The 25,783-nt window shown below is 39.9% G+C and overlaps 2 protein-coding genes across 4 annotated transcripts in view; both read left to right on the forward strand.

Annotated features, from left to right (window-relative positions):
• The window catches only part of LMTK2 (lemur tyrosine kinase 2), a 41,410-nt gene extending 20,388 nt beyond the window's left edge, over nt 1-21,022 (forward strand). The window contains exons 7-14 of the mRNA XM_039560317.1: nt 5,109-5,242; nt 7,968-8,052; nt 8,692-8,813; nt 10,255-10,404; nt 10,663-13,573; nt 15,074-15,209; nt 15,642-15,890; nt 17,019-21,022. Of these exons, the coding sequence (XP_039416251.1) occupies nt 5,109-5,242; nt 7,968-8,052; nt 8,692-8,813; nt 10,255-10,404; nt 10,663-13,573; nt 15,074-15,209; nt 15,642-15,890; nt 17,019-17,047 (3,816 nt within the window). The 3' untranslated portion in view covers nt 17,048-21,022. The remainder of the gene's footprint in view (nt 1-5,108; nt 5,243-7,967; nt 8,053-8,691; nt 8,814-10,254; nt 10,405-10,662; nt 13,574-15,073; nt 15,210-15,641; nt 15,891-17,018) is intronic.
• A 36-nt stretch (nt 21,023-21,058) lies between these two features.
• Nucleotides 21,059-25,783, forward strand: BHLHA15 (basic helix-loop-helix family member a15). Of its 3 annotated transcripts, XM_019281541.3 has the most exons (3): nt 22,278-22,521; nt 24,216-24,325; nt 24,430-25,783. In XM_019281541.3, the coding sequence occupies exon 3, from the start codon at nt 24,466-24,468 to the stop codon at nt 24,964-24,966; it is 501 nt and encodes a 166-aa protein (XP_019137086.1). In that variant the 5' UTR covers nt 22,278-22,521; nt 24,216-24,325; nt 24,430-24,465; the 3' UTR covers nt 24,967-25,783. The 3 variants fall into 3 exon arrangements, with proteins under 3 accessions (XP_039416254.1, XP_019137086.1, XP_010390745.1); XM_039560320.1 differs by lacking the exons at nt 22,278-22,521; nt 24,216-24,325 and adding an exon at nt 21,059-21,154; XM_010392443.4 differs by lacking the exon at nt 24,216-24,325.

Genomic DNA, 25,783 nt, shown 5'->3' on the forward strand with positions numbered 1-25,783 from the left:
GATTTAATTGCTGCCATGTTTTCAAATAGTTATGTGATTTGATCCAACTTCAAATTTGAAGATGGAGTAGCTTTTAAAGATTGCCCTACTTTAAGTATACAGGAAAAAATAATATCCTCGTTTGATGCCTGATTATTTATGCCAGAAGTTGTCATGATCCTGCAGAGTAATCTGGAAAGGATTTCATTTAAGGGGATAAAACAGATTTTCCCTTTAACTGGGGGCAGTAAGCTTGACAGTTAAAGTGGTGGTTTTACAAATTTGAGTGTAGTTAGGTAATTTCTTTGGAATGGAAAATAAATGTCTGTGCTCATTTTTCTACTCCAAGTGAAATAAAACTTGGTTTTAGAAAATTATATATTAGTCAGTTAAACGTAACTTTCATATTGAAGTCTGGCTCACTTAAAGAGGTCTTACTTGGTAGAGCTGAGTATCTCCTAGACATGATAACATTTTTTTTCCATGTGCACACAAATACACAGGAGCTGGGCAGACAGGGCAGTGTTCACTTGAGCAGTTTGATGCAGAGACTGGGACAAGGGAGTAGCTCAGTGTCCCTGTACATCACTAATTCTTGTGGTCCAGGGCCTGCAGTGGGAGGTGACAATGGCAGAGTAGAGACAGGAAGGAAGCAATGTAAAGGAAGCATGATGGCACCTTTTGGAACAGGAGATGGTGCTAAATAGGTTTTTTTAGTAAAAAGGTTTTTAAGGGAGTGTCAGGAAGCTTTTTATCGCTGTGGTTGGAATGGCAGTTACTTGGACTTTTTAGACTTTTGGTAATTGATCTCAAAACTCCTTTTGTACTTTTTTTCCTGAAATTGGGTGAATTGGGGTGCATGGAAATGCACACACAGGAGTGATTCTTCATCAGAAAAAACATAAGGGCAGGTGGAACTTAAAGTGGTTGACTAAAGGTTCCAGTGTCTGTGGTGACTATTGCTCAAATGGGAAGGATGAGGAACATGGTCCTGTTCTGCTACCAGTGGTTTAATGCTGAGCTAGAGCTCTTTCCCTTGTGTGGTGGTGTCTGTGTATATCCAGCAAAGTGAACTTGTTTTAGTCCCTGGTACGTGTGTGTTTAAGAATTCAATAGTTCTGAAAAAAGATGGCAAATATGTCAGCTGTGTTGGATAGGAAGTTTTAATATCTTCAGGTGACAAGTTCTTTTGAGGCTCATTTGGCAGTGTTGACCTTGTTTTACAAATTTGGCATATTAAGTAACAAAAAATGCATCTATTCTGCTGACGCATTGATGGTCTGGAGGGTACAGTGGTTGTTTTATTCACACTCCTTCAAACTCATAGCCTATCACAGCATGTCCTCCTTTTGCTACTTCTCTTGCTTGGATTTGTAGCCTTTTTAGGGCCAGTTGACCTTGTCTTGGCTGCTCAGGCAGCCCTGTTGGATTATCAGTTCCCAGGCTCCTTGGCATTGAAAGGTCTTGATCAGAGGCACTGGAAACTGTAGTGCAGAGAAACCAGAGCTGTCAGGGTGGCAATGCTGAATGTCAGGCAGGCTGGCTTACTTGTTTTCTTGGCCACAGAAACTCCTGATATATTTCTGTTACACAAGATTGCTGGTTGCATGTGCAATAACTGTTTTGCCTAACATTTAGTCTATTTCATAATGTAGTCCAGGTTGCTCTGTATCCCTTGCTTTGCAGAGCTGGGAAAGAAGCAAGAGAGGTCAGTCTCACGTAAGTGATTTAAGCTGTTAAATTCTATGCTTCGCCTGTGTTAAAATTATTTAGAAAACAGTAAATATAAAAAGAAATGCTCTAAAAGGTCTCACAACCCCTTTCCCCATATTAGTTGCATAGTATGTTGGTGCAGTCTGCTAGGAATAGTTAACTGTTCACTGTTAAACATTGCAGAATGATGCCAGGTTAAAAATAGTGGTAGCTGTCTTATTAACTTTAATGTATTACTCAACCCTGTGTGGCCAGCATTTTGTCAGCACAGCAAATCCTCTAACAGATTGACATAATTTATGAGTAAAAGGAAAGTTATTCAAATGTGGAAGTTGCATGTATATTGTGAGGCTGATTTGCCTATCAAATTCTTACTGAAATTCTTCAAGTCTTGCAATTCCCTGGGCAGATGAGATCAGCAGGATGCTGATTTGCCTGGAATGCTCTGTGGCTTACTTCAGGGATGCTGCTGTTAGGGAAGGGTGCCTGCTTGCAGTGATTGGTTCTTTTTTTAATTACGGCCCCTTGAAAACATGTTCTAATCAAAAGAAGAGTCTTTGTGATGAAAACTTCATAATCAAAGAGTTCAGTGAATCTATTTCATGATCATGGTCAGTATGGATATGAGCCAAGGAGCAGACTTATCAGTGGTGTGTGGTTTAAAAATAAAGGGGGGGATTTGTCAGTTTATGACAACTTGGTAGAATGTGTAGATGTAATTTGGTAACCTCTTCACATTTTCAAAACTGTCATCAGTTTTAAAACCATCAGTGCCTTCTGGTTAAAAAGTCATGTCAGTCATCTGTTTGGGTGTTCAGATGAACTCAGTGTGGAATTTGCACAAACAAAAAGCTGACAAAGAGTACTGACTGTAAGTGTGCCCCCAGCTTCTGGCTATTACAGAGAAAAATCATATTAAGACTTACTTACAAAAATGACTGAACTGAAAAGGATAGGAAGAAAGGCAAAATTTAGTTCTTCATGGTGTCCCAGGAGAGGAGGGAAAAGGCAGAGTGGCAGAGGAGGTTGGAGAGAAAGCAGAGCCTTCCTCAAGCATGATTATTGAGCCTTTTATATTTAGATGTCTCTGCAGTGAATTTTGCAGAACTGCATTTATTCAGATATATATAACCTTTGATATTTACTGTGTTAAAAAGTCTGTCAATAAAGGGCCATTTTGTGGCTCTTGAAATAGTGCAGGGATAATGTTGCTGTGTTGCTACTGTCTGCTTTTAGGCAGGGAGGCATCATAGGATAATTCAGGCTAGCAAGGAGCTCAGGAGGTCTGCAGCCTCCCACTCAAAGCAGTATCATCCTGAGGCCAGACTAGATTTCTCAGGACTTTGTCCAGTTGAATCTTGAAAACGTCCAGGGATGGAAACTGCATGTTCTTTCTGATCAGCCTGCACTTCTGCTGATGTCTTTATGTGTAGAACTGTTTTCCTTACACTCAGTCTGAAATTTCCATGTTTCAGCTCATGCCTGTTCTCTCTCATCCTCCATCCCTGCTCCACGGGTAGGAGCCTGGCTTAGTCTTTAATAACTTAATACTGGACAGTTATTATGCTGAAGTCTTTCTTTCTCCAGGCTGAATGAGCCTGGTTCCCTGAGCCTCTCCTCATGGTGAAATGCTCTGACCCCTGTCACGGTGGCTCTTTCCTGACCTTGCTCCAGTTTGTTGTGTTCTGGGGCAGCCAGTTCTGAACACAGGATCTGAAGTGGTCTGACAAGTGCTGAGAAGGTGGTGAGACCTCCCCTGGCTCTGGCCCAGTTTGTGCAGCCCAGGAGGCTGCTCCCCGTCTGCTCCCAGGGCACACAGGGCTTATGTGGAGCTTGCTGCCCACCAGGATCCCCAGGTCCCTTCCTGCAGAGCTGCTGCCCAGCTGGCCACTGTTCACTTTGTGCTGTTGCAAGGGGTTTTTTCCTTCCTGGGTGTGAGAGTTTGCATTTGTCTTTCTGGAATTTCATAAGGTCTCTGTTGAAACATTCTTCAGCTTGTCCAGGTTCTTCTGAAGGGCAGTTCAGCACCTGAGTGTGACCATTGGTTCACCCCAGTTTGGTACAAGCAATTTCCTTTTAAAGCAATACCAAAAGTACCTATTTTATATTTTTAACCTTGATTGTAGCCTTAATTAGACCAGAATGGGAACATATAACCAGTGTGTTTCAAGGTGCTGGATTTAATAAAAATTGTTTTTCCTACAAAAATATGTGCCTACATGAATAATTTATGAAATAAGGGATGTCACACAGTACTGCTGTTACTAATGCATTTAAAAATTAAAAAGTAATTCCTGGGTGCATTTCAGGCATCCTAGGAACTTAATCCACCTGGGACAAGCCCTAAGCAAGCAGCTGCTGTTTTAATGAATGACAATTTTAGGGAGTTTGACTTTTTTCGAGCTCTTGCTGCCACCTACAGTCAGCTCAGCTGGGTGTTCAGGGCTTGTATTGGACTCTGCCGTTTGGAACCTGTGTGTGTTACAAACGCTGTTCCTTTCCTAATTGTTCGGAACTCTGCTCTGGCAAGAGCTTCCTGGCCCAAGATTTAGGAAGAAAATGGACATAGAGCCCAGAGTGTTATGCTGGTGAAACAAGTTGTGATGTATGTTGTGCAGTCTCAATACAGAAATGTCTTTGAAATAATTTGCTACCCTTTTGGAAAGTCTATATTTTAAATAACAAAAATACAGGACTGCTGGGTTAAAAGCCAAACTGTGAGAAGAGGAACAACAATGGTATGAGAAACTTGTTCTTTTGCCTGGCTTGGATTCTCTTACTACATAAGTTTTCCTTTTCCCAAATGTTTGGACAGTATTCAATTATTTTCCTCTATTTCAAAGCTGTTCTTATTTTAGTAATTTATGGAGTGCTTCTGTGTGCTCATTAATTACATGTCTATTGCTCAGCATTGCCTGGGTTCTGTAAAACTGCTGCCATCATCAGAATTCTCTGACTGGAATGGGGTGTATTACCATGCTTTTTATATAGAAAGCTCTGGGAGCTGGCAATGTCTGAAACTCTCTTCTGTAGTCTCTCCCTTCCATCCCCTTACAAATTCCAGACAGCCAGCTTTTGCTGATTTGGAGCACTTGACAACTCATCTCATTTAAAAGCAGAGGCTCAGCAAACTCTGGGTTTTTTTAGTGGAAGTTACTCATTCGTGACAGGTTTCATGTGGCAGTCTGATCTAGGATGTTAATTACTAAATGATTAGATTAAAAACCCTTAAGGACAATACCATAGGCCTTAGATGACTTTTATATGACCCTTTATGGAGATTGGAAACTTGAGGAACTTTATTGAGCATAAATGTGGTAAATAAGTAATGTGGTCGGCTGGATCTTTATTAAAAACGAATTTCTCAGATTCAACCAACATATAAGGCTAACAAATATCCTCAACTTCTTTTACAGGGTGACCTGAAAACTTACATCTGCAATGAGCAGGAGCACATTAAAGGAGAGTCTCAGATAATGCTGCTGCAGAGAATGGCGTGCGAGATCGCCGCTGGCCTTGCTGTGATGCACAAACACAACTTTGTGCACAGGTAGGCTCCCAGAGAAATCCCACTCAGTCAAGATGCACTCTGAAATTCATTTGAGTATTTGCATTAAAATCCATGGCTGTTGAAGACTGTTTGCACAAACTTCTGTCTAACTGTGACATACCCTGAGGCATGAAGGTGTGATGCTAATGAAGGTGCTAACTGAGCTGCAGTGGTGTGGTGTTCCAGCTCCACCTGCCTGAAAGCTGATCACCTGCTCTTTGAGTTTGCAGCCCACAGAACACAACCTGCTGCCAAGCCAATCCAGATGTAGTTGTTTGATTAATTCTTGGCCAAATCAAATTTGTTTTGTTTATTGTGGAGGGAGGGAGGTTAACATTCAGTTAGGATGAATCTTACCTACTGTGATTTTTTTTTATCAGATTATAGCAATTTAGAACTTCTCTTTGGTAACCTGTTACCTTTGTTACTAAAAATGGAAAAAAAAAGCCTTTCTAATGTAGTAAGGGGGAAGCTGAGTTTAGAGGGAAAATCTGACTGAAATGGACCAGCACTTGCATCACCCTTTCAGCAAGTCAGGAGCTTGTGTTGGAGCTTATCAATGCACATCTTGCTGCTTAGGGAAGGCAAAGACCTTTAGTTCAGGGAGAAATGAACTCTCAAACCTAAGTCTTAAAAGGTGCAGGTGTAAAGCAGCAGCAAAACCCTGAAAAAACCCCAAAGCCTGGACTCAGCTGGTGGCTGATGAGCAGAGCTATTCTTTTAACCCATTTAACAATTTCAGATGACTTGAAAGTAATACCAGTTGTACCTGTCTAACTGAGGGACCAGTTTCTTGTCTTGCAGCAGCATGGCTCTGTAGGTATTAAATTTAACAGTACATTTTCAGTGAAACACAGATAAACTTGGTAAATAATTATTCTGTGGATCTGCAGGATTCTCATTGTAATGTTTACTTCTAGCAACACTATCCTGATGCTGTCAGAGTAAGTGGTAAAGCTCCAGCATCAGTGATTTTGTTGTTAGTGGTAAATTCAAGCAGCCAACAATTTTTCTCTTCCAGGATATTTATTTAAATAGTATAAAACAATTTGGCAAGCTCTGGGACATACTTGAAGGTTATAGATGTGTTTCTGACCTGTGTAGTTCAATGACTCTGGAAAGGAAAACATCATCATCTTTCTTTGTAGCAGGCAAGCTGTGGCTTTCAGACAATTTGTACTTCAGAGACTGTTTTTTAAGCCAACAGAAGCAAAGGTAGAGTTCTTTCAGGGCACTTAATTGCCTGGTCCCCTTCTGTGAAACTGAGAAGTGGAATATTTGAGCAATTAGTCTGCCGAGCTCTCTGCTGTCGCAGCCACAGTTCCAGCTTCATTAAACGTGCATAAATTTCTGAGTTTGCATGATGGGTTTCCTAAAACTGCTTCTTGGTGCTATTACAGCAGCACTGCTGGTTTGTGACTAGTTGTGGTCTGGTTTATGGTAGAAACTGGAAGCAAATTCTGTGTCTATTCACGAGCTTTGTGATTTGTTTAGTAGAGGACTTCTATGAAATACTTTTTCTGTGGGTCTTTTCCAAAGACTGACTGTAGTTCTGGCTCACGTGTAATGTATGGGTTTGTTGCTTAAGGAACTTAACTGTAGATGTAAGATATTACTGGTAGCTTAGTATCATACTGTGAACTAATATTCAAACTTAATCTGAATTGCTGATAGATTTTGCTTGGGACAATTAGAATGCAAGCCATGCAATGATAGGTGTGAAGAGGGGTGACATCACTGTAGCATGTGAACAGCCCACGTAATCTCCATGAGAGGATTATGAGCAGAATGAAATAACTGCATGTAAATGCTGTTTGTAGTTTGAATGCTTAAGAGTCTACACCACTGCTCTAGAGAAGTGCCTGCAGCTTGATCTTTTTTGTACAGGACAGCATAATAGTCCAGGGTTTTTGTATGAAATCCTTAAATGTGATTGCCTTGTCACTGTGTTTAGATTTCTTTGGATTCCAGAATGCTGTGTCTGCTTGGTTCTGTGACTCTAAACTGATCCTCTTTTGAAGCAGTGGGAGTGCCTGAGGGAAATCAGACTTTTGGCCACAAAACAAATCTTGTCCAATAAGTCATCTCTAAGGAGAAACCCTGTTGGTGTTTGTTTTTTCTGGAAGTGATGAGTGTTTGTATAGAACTGTAGTGTCCGCAGTATTCCAGTGAGATACAGAATTAATTGTTGGCACATGTAGGTTCTAAAACTTACTAAAAATGTAAGCAACAAGAAAACTTAATATTTGGTTTAGATCACAATTGCACTTCAGAAATCAGTCTCCCCAGTTCCTTTGCCTGGGTTTGCACTGCATGAGTTGGTCTTTCGGAGTGCATGGATTGGTTTGATTTCCTCTGAAGAGAATCAGGAAGGGAACTCCAGGAGCACACCTTTCTTGCACGCAGCTTGCCTCAGCCTTCAGTAGGATTTAGGGATCAGCCTACAGCTCATGCACATGGGATTGCTGAAGTATATCTGGAGTGGATGCTGAATCATTAACACTGTTTTGTGCTCCTGTTACTTGCAGCTATGATCTGTAACTGTGCATAAGTCCTTGATTTTTAGATTCTAAGTTTTTAAAAAATAGTATTCTTGATTTTTCAGTTGATACTTTAAACTGTGACCTGACTGTTCTAAGAATTGTCACTTCTACTAGCCCATTTGTCTTAATTTGCCTTGAAGACCTCCTGGTTTGTCTCACTGTTTATTTGTTTGCATTTTCAGTGACTTGGCCTTACGGAATTGCTTCCTTACATCTGATTTAAATGTCAAAGTAGGAGATTATGGTATAGGATTCAGCAGGTATAAGGTAAGTTAATCTAGTCATGGACCACTTTTTTAAGGGATTCAGGGCTCAAGGTTACAACAAGCATGCCTGAAAGTTGTAAACTGATACTAGATTGTCCTTTATTTGAATAATGAACTTTCAGAGTATTACTGGCAAATAACTGCAGCAAATTCATGTACCAGAATAGATGGTCTTTCTAGAGATGAGTAGTGTTTATGCTTCTGGAAGCTTCTGGTAAATCTACCTTTTTTTGGTCCTATTTACAGTAGTCCTAGAATATGAACAAATTTATTTTAATGTCTTTTAAGGACAAATTTGAAAGAAAGGCTCAAATTTCTTAAGGAAACTATTTAAAATATTAAAGTATATCAAGAAAAAGAAAAATTAAAGACATTAATTAAAACATTTTGTAAGTACCAAACCTTAAACAAGAAATTTGCATTCAAGTTTCGGCTGTGCAGTGACCAGTGAATGACTTTCCTCCATAGCATTATTCTCTGCTACTTGGGGAAAATGGGATTATTTTTTTTAATTCTAATTTTTTGCATAGGCTTCACATAAAAACATATAAAGGAAAGGACTGTCACTGTCTGAAAGTTGATCCAATGCATGTTCAGCCTTTTTCTGATTTTGGTTTTTTCATTTTAATCAATAATTCAGGAAGATTATATTGAGACAGATGAGAAGAAACTTGTTCCTCTACGTTGGACTGCACCTGAGTTAGTAACAAGTTTTCAAGACAGACTGTTATCAGCAGAGCAAAATAAATACAGTAACATATGGTACGTAGAAGTCTTTAAAATAATTTCAATGAGAGATTTGTGAACATATTTTCAAGTGTTACATGAAGGAATAAATAATATTTAAATTGGCCTGATGCATCAGATGTACAGTAGGTTAATCTCTGTAAACCTGACACTATATCCTGCTTTGGAAAGATTCTTAGAAATCTGTTGAGAGAAAGTTGGAGCAAACAAAAATGTTTAGCAGAATAATAGGTGTTTATACTAATAAAAATACCTTCAGATGTTCATAAAGGAAAGAAATGGTAAATGAATTTTCCAAGATTAAGTAGCTGTGGGTGACATAAAAAGTTGATCCCACTAGAGCCCGATTAAGTTCAGTTGGTAGAACAGTGGCATTTTAATTAAAATGCTGTGTTCTTGCTGCAGCATTTGAGAGCAATTAACTGATGGTTTGTGTTGCCAAAGAGCTGATAGACAATGGCTGGTGAAACTCTTGAAGATGAACGTTTTTGAAATTGCCAAGTTCCACTTCAGTTCTCAAGCCCCAAGAAATTTGGATAATGGAAATTGTGGATTAGGCTAACATTTCTGAAAACATTGTAGTTAATTCCTGGTTTTATATTCTAAGGATATTAAATAGTAAACTAGGCTTTGGTGTTTTAAAAGTAGGGTTGCAGAAAGCAGGTGGGATAGATAGAAATTATGTAAATACTAATTTGCTTCCATCCTCCAAGGAGGCTTCCTCAGCTCATAGTGTTCATCTGGACTGCAAGCAGCCAGGGTCTTAAGCTTTCCAGCTTGTATTTTAGTGCCTCTTATGCAGAGCTGCTTTGAATAGGTTTGGACTAGATGATTCCAGACACCCCTTCCAATCTAAATTATTCTACATGCAGAGTCAGTTACTTTGCATTTTGAGCACAGAAAGATTCCCCCAAGATTAGCATTGACTGTAATAACTGAAAATGCGATTAGTGTTGGATAGAGTACAGCTGCAGCACTGAGCAGAGGCAGCTTTTGACCACTGCAGCTTGAAAATAAGGAATTCTATGAACACTGGAACAAAGACAAGTTTTCTAGCAGTTTGACCTATAACTGCAATTTCTCATGAAAGCTTTTTTCTTCTGTTGAATGAACCATAAGGTTTTTTAATCTCATTTCTATACACTATAACAATATTTTTTTATTTAAAAACTGTTGAAAAGATAGTATTTTATTATATGTGGGATTTTTTTTCATGATCAAATAATTTGAGACCCCCTATATTTTGTTGCCTTAATTGTTGTTGCCTTCAAGCAATTTTACTCTTCGGGCTGTTAGCATTCTGTCAAAATGAGTTAACTTCTGAAGTTATTCTAGAGACAATGGGGAGTGGTATTTATTTCTCCTTGCCAGTTATGATTTGCATATCCTTACTTTCTTAGAAAAGCATCTCCAGGACAGTTCTGAGAATGCTCAGTCATTTGCTGCTCTTTTCCAGGGCGCTGGGTGTGACGTTATGGGAGCTGTTTGAGAATGGTGCTCGGCCTTACTCGGACTTCTCTGACAGGGAAGTCCTGACCCATGTCATCAAGGAGAAGCAGGTTAAACCCTTCAAGCCACGTCTGGAGCAGCCATACTCTGATAGATGGTAAACTTTAAATATTTCTATTTATTCCTAAAGCTGCTGAAGAAGTTTCTCAAATGACTCAGTTCTCTTAAATACATTGAAATTGCTACGTGGAAACGTGCTTCCAGGAAACAAATTCTAGATAAAGGGAGTAAAAGGACTTGCTGTAGGTGGAAGTTCCTGCCAGTGACATTGGTACTCTGAGGCTTGTTAGGTGTCTGAATTCTATAAATTCCTTTTCAGTGTGAAACCTATTGAAACATGTTTTTATTTGTATAGGTATGAAGTTCTGCAGTTCTGTTGGCTGCCTCCAGAGAAGAGACCAACGGCAGAAGAAGTGCACAGACTTTTAACTTACCTCCGCATGCAAAGCCAAAGGGACTCGGAGATAGATTTTGAACAGCAGTGGAATGCTCTGAAACCAAACACCTCAAATAGAGAAGCAAGTAATTCTGCATTCCCAATCTTGGATCACTTCACAGGAGATAGACTTGGCCATGAGCTGGAGGAGGTTCTGACTGTAACTGAAACAAGCCATGGTCTGAGCTTTGAATACATCTGGGAGGCAGCTAAACATGATCACTTTGATGAATGTAGTCATGTGAATCCTGATGAAGCCATGACCTACACAAGTATTTTCTATCCAGTGGAGGTTTTTGAGAGGTCACTTTCAGAGCAAGGACCGGGAGCACAGGATGGAAGTGGTCAAGAGGCATCACTGGCTGTCCCTGGGGTGTTACCTGTGTTTGATGCACACAAACTTTCTGTTGGAAATGACTACTATATTCAGTTAGAGGAAAAAGGAAGTGGCTGCAGCATGAATTTTGATAACCAATCAGTTGTATTAACAACAGAAGTTGATCATCAAGAAGCTGTACAAGAAAAAAGTTCTCATTTCACGGTTCTCAGGGATCTTGATGTTGAAGAATCTAGTACCGATGGGGACTTCTTCCACTACAATACAGATCCTAAAGAGGAATTTTTGCCTGCTACTAGTAGTCCAGAAAGTCCTTTCCAGAGTATATTTAATGACATTGATAGATCAGAAGAACTGACAAACAGAAAAATACTTGGGTTTGCTGAAACAAATGATTCTCCTAAAGACTTTAAACCAGCTGTTTTGGACTCAAACACAGATGCTAGAAAGGCAGTAGGCTGTTCTGGGAAGGAGCATTCTAGTCATGCTTCTGAAAATGAAGCAGTTTCCTTATCTGAAAATATCTCTAACCAGTCGGACCTGGTAACTTTAGAAGAGCTTTCTGATAACTTCTTATTTCTTCAAGAGAAAAATTTATTAACAGGATTATTGCCTAAAAAAACCAGCAGTGATTTTGGGCAAAACTCAGATGATGTTCTAAAAAGTATATTAGAAACCTCAAAAAGAAACTCTGTAGAGCCTGAGCCTGTGCTGGCTGAAAATGCACAGGTCTTTTCTTTAATACACGAAAGTCTTAGAACAGTGAAAGATGAAAATTTTAACCCAGTGACAATGAATAAAGATCCCAGTTCTCAGTCTCAGACTCCTGTAGAGATGCAGGCATCCTCTAGTCCACCCACAGCACATAAGTCATGTGATAAATGTGAAAATCTTCCTATTTTGAAGGATGAAGGGAAACTTCTAAATGTAGAAGTGAATGAAGTCATGTCCTGTAACACCAATGTTCTCTGTCAAGAAGAGCTATCTTACAATGCCAAAAATAATGATGTTGGAAATAGTCCATATTACAGTGTTGCTGTTGAAACAGATGAGTGTGATGCACAGATGAAACAGGGAAAGCTTTTCAAGTCTGATGAAATAACTTTTAATAGAGAAAAATGTAGTGATCAGGAAGATAGGAAAAGAAACTTGCAAGATAGTTCTCCTGTATTAAAAAAAAATGAATGTTTATTGGAGGAAATACAAGAAACATCAAATCATTTTGAGAACTGTAAGGATGTTCCAGAAGAGGTGACCTTAATTTCTGTTGCTGCTTCAGATTGTACAAGTCAGGACAGTCTTTTGGAAGACAGCCCATCTCCTATACAAACTGTAGAACAAGCCTTAGAGACACCTGATTCTTTGGATTCTTTAGATGTAAATGAGGTTTTAGAATCTTTACAGGCTCAAAGTCCTCAGAAACTTTTGCCACCAGATAAACCTGCTGACAGTGGCTATGAAACAGAAAACCTGGAATCTCCAGAATGGACTTCCCATGTCCCTGTTGAGGACGCTTCCAGTGTGGATACTGCTCTGTGTGTTGTGAGCGAGAACAGTGTCAGTGCTTTGCCTTCTAATCCAGTCATCATTGTGTCAGAAGCAGCAGCTTGTTTGGATGCAGTGAACAGCAATTTTGAGATAACCCCAGTGGTTTTTCTGAGTGGAAGTCAAAACTCATATAGAGACTCTGCCTATTTCTCTGATAATGATTCTGAGCCAGATAAAAAACCAGAAGAGTCTGTAAATCTGTCCAGAGAGACTGTGTGTGTTGTTTCCTCCAACAGAGAGAATCACACTGAAGAGGTTTATGGTTTTGAAGAGAGACAGCAAACGTGTGATGTGAGGAATCACCAGGATGATGATAATCAAAATGGAAAACTAGAACTAAACCACAATTTAGAGATCCAAGAGATGGATGAAAGGATGCAGGGGTGTCCTGATGAGTGGGCTGAGTCAACTCTGTCTTCCCTGGAAATAGTGATGGAAGGTAACCTGAGGGATGAAATAAAACTATCTGAGACTTCTCATAAAAGTGTTTCTTGTGTTGGCACTAACACTTCAGAGCTTCTTTCACACAGAGACTTAAAGCCTGTGCACAACATGGCTTTAGATCTGAGTAACAGTGAGAAGTCCTTCTATCACATGGAAGGACAAAAACTGAAAGAGCCAGATATCGAAGGAAAATACCTTGGCAAACTCAGCGTGTCTGGAATGCTGGATTTAGAAGATGGCGATGATGCAGATGAGGAAGATGAAAACAGTGATTCTGAGGATGACATGAGGACTTTTCATATGCATAGTCTGAGTTCTGACAGTGAAGATGAAACTGTTCATCAGGTACCTGAGATAATTACTGACAAGGATGATGGAAAACATTTGAGAAGCTTGTTGAAACTTCCAAAACCCCTTAATGAAAGGCAACCTGAACTTTGGAAAGATGAGAAAAAGGCTGTAACATTCTTTGATGATGTGACAGTCTATTTGTTTGATCAGGTACACCTTTTTTTTTATTATTAAGTAAAGTTTTTGTTGGCTTGCTATTTTTGTTTTTCTTTAAACAAGGAGTAATTGAATAAATTGCTTAATATTTGGGAAAACCTCGTTACAAGAGTACCTTTCTTGTTGCGGCAGGGTTAAAGCTGGTTCGTGATGTGGGTTATTTTGCCTTTATATATTAAGGCTATACATGAATACATATATGTAAAAGAATAATACTTATATATAAAGAAAAAAGAACTTTTTGACTTGGGTAGTGCAGTTTTGTGCTGCTGGCAGAATAGCAGCACTAATCTGAAGTGAAGGAGGGTTTTGCTTTGGTTGTCAAATCCTGAGTCTCCATTGCTGTTGGACCCTTGACTGCACATGCTGAATGCAACATGGTTTTTAGTTAGGTTTTTCTGCTGTTTATAAGATTTAATTATCTTATTTTGACAGAATATTGTTGTAACTTTCTAGAAGCAGCGTATCTGTTTAATGTGTTTGAAGATGTTGAGTTTAAGATACCTTTATAAAAGAAAGGAAGAAAGCAAAAAAAGCCAATAATTAACCAAAAAACCTAACTCTGAATCGTGTGTTAGTTAGCACTAAATTTAACTAAGATCATAATCAAAGATGAGAACAGTATTTAGATGGTAATGCTAATTTTTATTACTCCAATGGGATTCATGTTCAGTGAAATACTGATCGGCTTATAAAATTCAAGGTTACTTTTGTTTCCCTATCAGCTTTATCAATTTTTAACTTCTGTAACTGGATACAGAGGGGATTGTATTTTAGCATTATGGTGACTAAACTAGTCCAGTGAGTTTAAGAGAACAGTCACATTGTCAAGCTTTGGAAATGTTGCTTATGATGACGCACATAAATATTAGAGTTAACTGTGTTTTGGAACAGAAAACATAGGTGATTTATTTGTGTTTAGGCAGCCTGTAGAATAGTAATCCTTTTGTCCAAAGGGGAAAGAAAAAATCAGCTGTGTTTAAACTGCTCTTAGTTGTTGAACTCTTTAGTTTTTATTACAATGACTGATAAAATGTAGGCCGCTTCCAATAGCGGCTGTACAAAGTCTGTCTCTTTATCCTGAACATGATTAGGGGATTAAAAAAAAATGTTGGGAGATGGGATAAGGCTTTATTAAAGAGGAAAAGAAACCCTTACCCCATGTTAAGCTGATATGGGAACTGTTTTCAATTGGAAGATATTTTAGCTTTGTTCTTAGAAATATGAAACCATTTAATATGGTAAATAATATTTAAATAGTCATTTCCTGCATGCATTTTAGCATAGATTTGGTGCACCTTTCTTTAGAAGTACGTGTATGTGCTTAATCTGTAACTCAAAGTCTTCTGGTGTAGTTGTAACAGTTTACAGACCTTCTAATTCCACATTTGACTTGATGGCTGGATGGGAGAGTGTATTTGTGGGTGCTGGCATCTGAAGGCATGGAGACATTGTGTGTAAAAAGAGTTAAATAAGTGATTTTGTTTGCCGTAGGAAACACCAACGAAGGAGCTGGGAAGCCGTGGGATAGACGTGAACGGGGAAGGTGCTGGCAGCTCTCCTGTTCCATCTTCCAGTCCTGGTTACTTAAACAGATTTGCAAATTCAGAAAGCTCAACTGATGAAGAAGGTGCATGAATATATTTATACACAGCAGGGGCCAAGACAATTTTATGCACAGCCTTTTATGAGAAGTCATTAAACTATATGTGATCTGTAAATTCACTGGACGACGTTGGCTTCAGTTTTGTGTCCTAAGCAGACACTGCATCTGGGCTCAGATTCCCTTGTTCCTGAGGAGCAAAGCTGGGATGTGATAGTGGTTGTTTATGTATTGATGTGTCCAAGGTATCCTGAAAGGCAACCAAACTGTGGGTGGCAAATCTTTGTGTTTCCCTGGGCTAGAACCCTGCCCAGGGCTGCAGGTTTTGTTTGGGGTTAATGCAATCTTCCAGTCTACTTGTACAGCTCTGGGTGACCTTACATGACATTACTGTAATGCTGCTTTTTTCTTCCTTTTTCTTTTTTTTTGTTTTTTTGTTTTTTTTTTTTTCTCCCCAAGGTGGGGGTTTTGAGTGGGACGATGACTTCTCTTCTCCAGAGCCATCCTTTATATCCAAGGCAGCTAATAGTCTCATTGGTTCTAAACCACCCCTTCAGCCATCAAAGTACTTCTCTCCACCTCCACCTTCCCGGACTCTTGATCAGAACTGGTCACATTCATCCCCTTATTCCAGATTCTCCATCTCTCCTGCAAACATGGCAAGCTTTTCTCTTACACACCTTACAGATTCGGATATAGAACAAGGAGGTAAGTGATTTAGTTATAATAACTACTTTAAGGATACAAATTAAAATTGTTATGTAAAGATAAAACTAGCAGATACAACGAGTCTTGTTGTATTTTAAATACCAAATATAGAAGTACATTTTTAAAACCATAAAAGTTTGTCTGGTCTTGTGTTTCACTTAAGACATAGTTTTCCATGGAGATTGAGTTTATTTGCATCCAAGTTGCTACAAAACTGTGGTTGAACAGCCTATGGAACATTTACAGGACAAGCTCAGTTCTAATGTTACAAACCCCTAGTGCTGTATATGGATAAATGAAACCTCTGCAATCCTGAAGCACTGCTGTTACACCTGCCACACTGTGGCAGTTACTAATCCTGGTTATTGCTCTGTCTCAAGTCACAATTGTGTTTTCATTGCACAGGATGAGGATGCCAGGAACGTAATGTTTCTGCCATTATTGTGTAAGCTCATTTTACAGTTTAGTTTCTTTTCATATTGCTTTTTAGACAGTGCATTCTTGACATTCTGTCCAGAATTGCAGCATGTTTTCTAGAGCTGTGAATAGGATAGCTTCTGTTAGGAGAGCCAAACAATCCATTCAGAGCAATAACTGAGTACTAGCAGTATTTATTAACAGGCCTTCTTGTGAGTAACAAAAAGCTTTTTTAACCTTTGATACATTTTTGAGGTTAAGAGAAGCAAAAATAAGCAGACTTGAATCTGTCTGGCATATTATTAATCTTGATAACACACTGCATTATTAAAAATAAATATTACTGATTGCAGAGCCTTGCTAATGGTCAATGTCTATAAATACGTAATCAGTGCTATATGGAGTTGTATTGTTCTTGTATTTTGCTTATTGATTAGATAGTGTTTGCTGCTTAGTAACTTACAGATAAGAGAGAATATTTTGGAGATCCTACATTGCCTTATGTGTCCTAAGAAGTGACATTGAACTGTGTGATTGAAGCAGATGTCTATGAATAAATGAACCAAATGTTTACAGTAGTTGAAAGTGTAGGGAAAAATTAACCAAAACTTAGAAGTGCAAAACAGCAGAATAGCAAGAGTCTTGCAAAGAAGAAGTGGGGGTTGTGCAGATGAATCTCACTGTATCTTATGACCTTTCCTCTACTAATAGGAAGCAGTGAAGATGGAGAAAAAGATTAAATCAATTTAAACTTGCTCGGACTCCATACATAAAACACACAGGCTTTGTGTTTGAAACTTCTTTATCTAAACTCTGGATCCTCCTGGAGTAACACAGGTAATCAAGAAGTACTGAGAAATGAAAGTGAACACTGAAAGCAATGTTAAATCAGGACATTAATTTGAATGTGTACTTAACTTTGTAATGTATTTTTAAATCAGTGCAATTTTGCTTTTCATTGAAAGACGATTCTGCCGCTGTTTTCAAGTACTTGAAGTATTTTTCAGATAACTTAAACAAGTAAAGCAATTACACTACAGTCTGGTTTATGTATGAGATTGTATAATATTCTTTTTATATTTTTCCATGTAGTTCATTATCTATTTGAACGTACACCTGTTGTAGAATTGTGTATAACTGTCCTGTGCAACAGGTGGCTGTGTTGATGGAACTGTATGAATGGTAGTTGATCAGTAGTGAGCCATATTTATTCAAAAAGATATCACTACATATTACTTTGCTTATTACAATTGCACTATGGATTATTCTTCCTTTATTTCCTGATGATGTACAGAATCAAAATCTTAAATCTTTCAAGGAAAATAAGACAAGTTGAATTGGCCCAGTTATCCAGTTTAATTTGTCCTTTTTGTAGCCTTTGCTATGCACGGTACTTGTAAAACGTACATAACTTCTGAGTATCACGTTAGACTTGCTGAAATCTTATATTCAGTACCATTTCTAAAATGATAATGGTTATAGAATGGTTGTTCGTGTTCATGTTTTATAGGAAACTGGAAAAGAATATATGATATACTCTGGAATTTTTAGATGAAAGAGATAATGTCTCTTAATTCCTACATATGATCCTACTGACTGCTTAAACTGTAATAGCATCTGACTATATCACAGTTAAGGGCCTTCCAGTTTTTACTACAATTTCTGCCTTGGAGAAAGAGGAGGAAAAATTGGCTGTACAAAACTCTGGAATTTATGAATCTTATAAAAAGACTAATTTCAATAGACTGGATTTGGGTACACTTGGCCCTTTGGTTGTACATTCTGTGAATTTTGAAGCTCACTCTTCTGCTGCCTGCAGATCGAGGCTCCGTTCAGAGGCCTGTGGTAAATCTACCTCTTGGTGATGTTATGACAATTAAGATTCTGATTAGTGGTTAATGCCCAGTTTTGCACCTGTTATAGGGCCAGATCCATTTAAGATGTCTGCAGAGCTCCATGGTGCATCCTGAACAAAGGGTGCAGTACAATAGGTTTGCTCTGAAGCCTGTAGGGAAGAGAATACAGTGTGGGGGCTTAACCTTCCTGCTTTACCATGCATTTAGCTGAGTTAATCATTTAAACTGCTCGGAAAAAGATATCCTTAGTTATTACTCCAAACTGAGTTCAGCTGAGAAACAAATCCCTGACTTCTTGGAATGCCTTACGCAGTTGCAGATCTGTAGGGAACACTGATAGGAACAGTTTACCTGGCTTTGTATTTGTTTACCTGTACTAAAATGCAAATGTACTGGGATACAAAGTACTTTGTATTTTAGTGGCTGCTTTGGCAGGGCTTGAGATAATGGTGGTCCAAGTGCTCTGTGTCCAGATCCAGTCACCAGAGAATTTTCATTATTTGAAGATGGGAGGACTAGATATTTTCAGATGTGTGATTTTTTTTTTTTTTTTTTTTTTTAATACCTCTGTGTTAATTTTGGTTTCTAAGTATGTTTTAAAAATGACAGGAATATGTTAACTACTTTTTTCCAATGTTATTTAGCCCTTAAACCAGAATGGCTTCCATACTGATTAAAAGGGAATGATTTAGTTATCATGTTGTTTGAAGTTGCCAATGAATTGTTGAGATATCTTTTTCTAATGAGGCACTCAGGTTCGGAGTTAGTCAGAACTGTTCTTCAGTATGAAGTGAAGAACTGAATTTTCCTAAGGACCTTTCCCAAAACATTTTTTAGAAGGCAAAGTCAAGTAGTTCTTAATACAGGCTTACAGTACTGTAGAGGGTTTAAGGAAGCTGTGCGCTACTGAAAATATTTTAAAATGTTGGTAATAGACTTTGTGCACAAATTATTGCCTAGAAATTCCATAATTCCAACATTGAACTCCTTGATACAGCTAGATTTAGGGTATCTCATCTGTCTTTCATTCTTACTATGGTGAGAATTAAACTCTATAATGGTCTGCAAAGAACATGTGGGCTTGTCTGCCTTGCGTGGTGAAAAACCTGTCAGACCTGGAGTTCAGCCTTAATTTTGAATCATTTGATTTAAAATATAGTCCTGGGTTAAATAAAAGCTTATGCTCCAGAATGTTGTAATTTGCTTGTGCATTTTGTTTCTTGTAATTCTGGAAAATCAGATGTTTATCTTGCACATCAGGAATTTCCTTTGCTTGATGGAGATCTAAGATTTTTATTCTTTACCCAGGTTTGAAGAAAATATTATACAGGAAGTGAAAGTTTACTCCTTTGTCCAAATGGACTCATTGCTAATGAATTGCCAAAGGAGCATTTTTTTCCAAAACTAGATGTGTATGATATTAAGCAAGGTTATGTCCTTTTTAGCTGTACAATGAAGAGAAAGAAATATTTAAAGTTAACTCGCATCACTTAAACATGAATTTTAATTTCAGTAATCCAGTAGGCTGGATTGCAATAATATAAACTGTCTTTTGGGGTAAAAAATTATACTTAAAGATCTGATCAACTACTAGCAATACTTAAATATCTGCCTGGCAGTCAAGTGGCACAATGAAGATGAATCAATAATTCCAACATGTTACATTATAATGAGGGGATTTGTTCCAAATCATTCATTACACTCTGTGTAATTTCTTGCACTAGCTACTTAAGCCTGGTCTCCGTTTTAGAAGTACATGTATCTATTTTCAATGGTTTATTATGAGGACTGGTTACAGCTTAATTCCTTCTCTAGTAGAATACCTGAATTGTTTGAATAATGAAGGCATTGTCTCAATTTGGCTACTAAAGGTGTCTAAAAGATCTGATTTTTCCCACCTAAAGAAGTTTGTTTAAACATTAGGATCTGTAGTGAGAAGCCAAGAGAGCAACAAGAGTGTCCAGTTTCAGTGGGAACACCTGTACTCTCCCAAATCCCCCAGCTGCAGATACACTGTGTATAACTGCATTTATGGAAATTGCTATTTTCCTGGAAATTAGGAGATTTAACATTTTTTTTCATATCCTTGTTGATGCACTAATGAAAGCCATTTAAGCCTCATTCTTTTTATCAGTATTTTTAGCAGATTTTTATGTAATACTCAATCTTTCATGAGGAGGCTGGTTGGTAGAAAGACTTGTTTTTACAATTAAGCACTATCCTAAAATGTCAGCATTGTCAGGTGTCAGTGACTTGGCTATTTGTGTTGGAGCTGGTGAAAGGTGGAATCCAAGTACATTAGCCTTATAAGAAATAGCCTTAAATAAGAATGGAGTGTACAAAATTACTTCAGCTTTAAGTCATACACAAATATCCTTGTATGTTAATGGTTTTGGTACAAAATGGGAAGAAATCTAGAGGAGAGTCAAACATCATATAAACTTATTGAAAATAAGTATTTGTAATACCAGCAGCCTGTTTTTCAGAAACTTGAATATGACTTACAGTTAGTTTTGTTTATGAAATTGTTTGAACTTGCACAGATGTAGGTGTAACTTAAATGATAAATGGTACTGATGTGTGTGTGTATATATAATGTTTAATTCTATTTGTAAATGAGAAACTATGTAACAAAATCATAGGTATGAGGTTTTCCTATTGTAATTTAATACAGGTATGAGGTTTATGGCAATATATCATAGTTAATGAAATTTCAGGTCAAAATGTCTTTAAATTGTGTACATTTTTAAATTGTAATTTCTACTGTATATTGATTATCATGCATAGTGTGATTCAAGAAACTGCTTGTAATTTAAAAATATTTAATATTAAAAATAAAATACAGTTATATATTTATAATCTCTTTGTCTGTTTGTTCATTTTTAAACAGATGCCAGCAGTGTAGTTCCAGTGTAAGATAAGTTTATTAGTGTCCTGAGGTTGAGAAAGTTCCAAAAGCTCAAAGCCACAGTCCCAGCAGATGAGTCCATGGTAAATAGTGTAGTCACCTTTCATTTCTTCCAGTATCATCACCCTTGTGAAAATGTCAGGTAAAGTGTGTACACAGTCAGTAGAGAAGCAATAATTAAAACCGAAATAGTGTAATTCTGGATACTGAATATTGCTTTAAATCATAGAATTAAAGATCTGTGGGAAGAATGGGGATTTGGAATTTATAAATTCAGAAAACAGGTTAATGATGTTTTCTTGGTGTTCATTGAATTTCTTTCTAGAAGACTTGCTTTTGCTTGGGTTTTTTCAATCTAAGTGCATGTGCTGAATGGACCAAAAATCTCCAGTAAATAAGTGTAGTACTGGTGTGTAAAGGGAGCTCCTTTGCTGAGATACTGAGGCTGTTTCAGGCTGGGCACTCGGTGGGGCAGGAGGAGAGTGCTGATTTTCCCTGCTATCCGGGAGGGGTGGGATGGCCCAGGGCAGCCCGGGCAGTGTGGATGGAGGCGCTTGTGGAAGCCCCCACCTCACATCGCAGCTGTTGAGTGCTGGCACCTGCTGTGACCTGGGAATGAGAAACTGATATCAAGATGACTTAACTTCATTAGGTAAAATATAACTACTGGGCTGAAATTTGACCAAGGCAATGGTCATTAATGAGAACAGATGTAAAAGATCCCATGGCACTAAACTGGTCACCTTATATAGAGCTTATTATCAAAGAATTTGAGAAGTTGGAATCTTTATGAGCAGCAAGTTCTCAAAGGGAGGGCAGTGCTGTGTCTGGGGGTCTGTGTCACAGGGGTGCTGTGACAACTTGCACAACAGAGCTGAGACAGACTTTGTCCTCCTCCAGCCGGGGACACTCCACCTGCTGAAGGAGGTACTGGGCCGACCCCTCCTGTGGTGACAGAGCCGTGCCTGGCTCAGTGTCAGGGACACCCACGCTGCCGCAGCGCTGCCGAGTGCTGCCTCCCCGTGCCTGAGTGCCCTGTGGCACCCCGAACACCGGACGGGAGCCTTGAACAGGGCGCAGTGGGCCGTGCCCGGCCCCTCGGTGGGTGCCCGGGTGCGGGCCCGGCCCGTGCCGCGGAGGGACCCGGAGCTCGCCCCCGCCCGCCCGCCGGGCCCGCCCCCGCCGCTAAAGCGACGTGTCCGGGGCAGCGCCGGCAGCTCCGGCCGCCTCTGCCTGCGGGCTCGGGGCAGCGCCTGCCCGGGGCTCCTCGGGCCAGGGGCAGGGCCTGGGCCCCTCGCAGGCTCCTGCTGACAGACCCGGGCTCGGTCAAAGGACACGCAGCGTTCGCTCCCTGTTGCCCCCACAGCCCCTGCTGCTGTTCCTGGCTTCCCCTGGGCTCTGCCGCGTTGCCCCTTGGGCCCCAGGCACCTTCTCAGCAGCTGGTAGAGTGGTAAGTCACAGAGGATGGTTGCCAGCCCTGGTAGACGGCTGCAGAGGGTGTTAAATGTGTTGGTATTTGGCTGCTCTCTCTTTGGTTTCTCTTGACCACTCCAATCTGTTGCTGCTGATCCCCCCACAATCTGTTTGCTCCTTGCACACTCATACCACCTCTCTGGGGCTCCCAGCAGCTGAGCTGGGGCTCTGTAAGGTTGCTTCTCCAGGTAACAGCAGTGGCAGTCTGAAAGAAAAGCTCAGCACCTTGTTTATCCCATGATAACCCATTTGCTTTTGCCTAGCCTGCAGTTTACAGACTACTTTGCTCTCTCAGTTAGCTGAAGCTTCCTTTCTCTTGGATCTTCTTCCAGCTTTCTCTCCTGGCTGCCTCCATGAACCCCCTCTTCACCAAGTCCTGTGGTCTGTTTTCTTCCAAACAGCAGCTCTCCCCAGCAGTGCTTCCTGTGCTTCGGCAGGGAAGCTCCCTTGCCTCTGTGCTGTCCTGTAGCTGCCCCTTTTCTGCCAAGTGAGTTACACAAAGGGTCCAGAACAAGCCCAGTGCTTGCCTTTGGACCCGTTTTCTCACAGAAAGTACCTCTGTGTCTCCAGCATTTTTTTAGGCTCCCACAACACAAGCTGCTTGGTGCTGTCTTTCAGCTGTCATCACCTGGGTGCTGCCCTAACCCAGCTGCTTTGTGAATTCCTGGTGTCTTTGGTAGTAGGGAACCTGGGGATGGCCAGAATGCCCTCACAGGCAGAGAACTGAGTCACTGTGCAAGCCGAGCAGCTGAGCATGGCTCTAAATAATGAGAAATGAGACAGGAGGTGGTGTTTACCACAGCACAGCTGGGAACTGCCACCACCTGCTCCAGCTAAGGTTTATGTCTTGTGCTGGGACAGTCTTGCAGCTGGGGTTAGTTTTTGGTTCTTCTTTTTCTTTCATTTTTTATTGGCTCAACCAACTCTCAGGCTGCTCCTACATAATAGTATTGGCATAAAATATATTTTGTTTTGACCAAACCTTTTTATGACTACATGAACTGGAAGACCATGGAAGAAACATATTTTGGGAATGTCTCTTAGTAATGTTGATCACTGGTGTTATAGGCAGGGTTGCTGTGATGCTGTTGTCTTCAGGTGTAGTGTGGGCACAGAATCTGGGCTGGGGGGGAATAAAATATCAGTGCTGTCATTAATGCAGAGGAAGGAACATTGCTGTGTCTTTCTGGATAACTTGGAAAGCCTGCTCTGCTGCTGTTGATCTGGGGCAGTAACTGCAATTAAGCCCTGCCTTTATCGGATTGTTGCTGGAAGAGGGAAGTGCTTTTTTTGTGTGTGTGGTGGGGACTAGCCCAGAACACAGAAATGCTGCAGCTGAAAACACGTGGCTGGCTCGGAGCTTCTCCCTGAGAGTGTGCCATGTTTCCCTCTAGTGGACTCCTCGCACAGTGGAAACCTGTGCCTACAAAAAACAATTACCAGGAGTCAAGGAGAAATTACTTTGAATACGAGCCTGAGGGTCAGTCTAATACCCCCCCATAAGCCAGCATATGCACAATGAAGTGGTGCATGGTTTTATTATAACGTGGGGTAGTGAGGAGCTGGGAGACAACAGCAGCATATGAGATCAAACAACAGAGGCAATGTTACCAAACCTAACTGACTGTCATACTGTGCATATTTTTTGAGTTGTGGTTCACTTCTCTACAGAAAGACTGGATCAACTTGGAGACCATTTTCTCTTATGTACAGTGATAAAGGAAAAATCTCTCTGCTATGAGGCCTGTTTCTGAGAAAGCAGAGGCATCTGTTTTTCACTAGTAGGTGGTTCACTGCGTCTTTGTTCCACTGGTTCCATTCACTTGCCCCCTGCTTCCTCTGCAAGCTCTACTCCCAGCTGAACATTGGTGTTATGTTTTTACAGCACACTGCTAATTAATACCAGTCCATCCAACAAAACATGAAGACTAAAACCAAAGGAAAGAAGCAAAGGCAAGCTGTTGACAAAGAAGCATTTTCCGAAGAGCCGGCAGTGAGAAAAAAGGAACTGGGGAAATGCTTGCGACGCCAAGAAAGGAGGAATGGGGGAAACAAGGAGAGCAGCAAGATCCCCACAGCCAGAGGCAAGCGTCCTTGGAGCAGTAAGGACAGGCTTCTGAGGAGACTGGAAAGCAACGAGCGCGAGAGGCAGAGAATGCACAAGCTCAACAACGCGTTCCAGGCCTTGCGGGAGGTGATCCCTCACGTGAGAGCTGAGAACAAACTTTCCAAAATAGAGACCCTCACGCTGGCCAAAAATTACATTAAATCCTTGACCTCCATTATACTCAATATGTCCAACGGACACTTTCCAGCAGTAGAAGGGATGGGGGGAGCCTGGGGATCCAAATTGTACCAGCATTATCAACAGCAGCATGGGGAAGATGACCATGAGGAACATCTACAGAAATATTCCACATAGATTCATAACTTCAGCCAAAACACCGGCTGCCACCTACTACTGTAATTGTTTTTCCTTCTTACATCACAATACATGTCATTACCTAGAGGTTTAAACCCTCAGAATTTTTCAGAGCATAATGAATGTGTTTGTGTGGTGTGCCAGGGTCTGGAAACCTATCCTGTAGCACTGGGGTTGACTTGAAAACAGTGATTTAGTAGCTTCTGAAAATTACCCTACCTGGAGTAGAGTGAGTTGAGCATTTAAGGTCTGTGTCACCCAAGTTCTTTGGAGTTTGTTGAGAATTTGGTTGTAGCTCTGTTCATCAGCCTTTCAGTGACTCATCTACCATGCTAAAGAGAAGATTAAAATTGATGACAGCATTTGACTTGGTGACTGAAGTGGCACATATGGAAAATTGGTCACCAGATCTGAATATTTATCTTGATATTTAACTTCTGTGGATCTGCCCTGATAATTCTGAACCTTGCAAGGCATAAAAATACCTGCTGATGCAAACATCTGCAAAGCTTTCTTAGATTGTAAGCTCTCTAGAGTAAGGACAGTTCTGATCTGCATTTCCAGAGCATCTGGCCTCATGAAGATTTTCTTTAGTGGGTGTCTGGGTGCCATTGTAATACAAATAATAAATAAGGGACAAATGACTTATTTTTGCCAAAACAATGATAAAATGCTTTAGTATAGTCTTAAGTTAGACAATGCTCTGGCCAATATAAATTATTTGCTAATGAAGCCTGTGACATGATCAGGTTCTTTCCGTGTTAGTGTTAGATTCTGATACTATAAAACAATAAATGAAGCAGAAACTCTTCAGAAA

The sequence above is a fragment of the Corvus cornix genome, chromosome 14 (genome assembly GCF_000738735.6).
Source record: "Corvus cornix cornix isolate S_Up_H32 chromosome 14, ASM73873v5, whole genome shotgun sequence".
Classification (NCBI taxonomy): domain Eukaryota; kingdom Metazoa; phylum Chordata; class Aves; order Passeriformes; family Corvidae; genus Corvus; species Corvus cornix.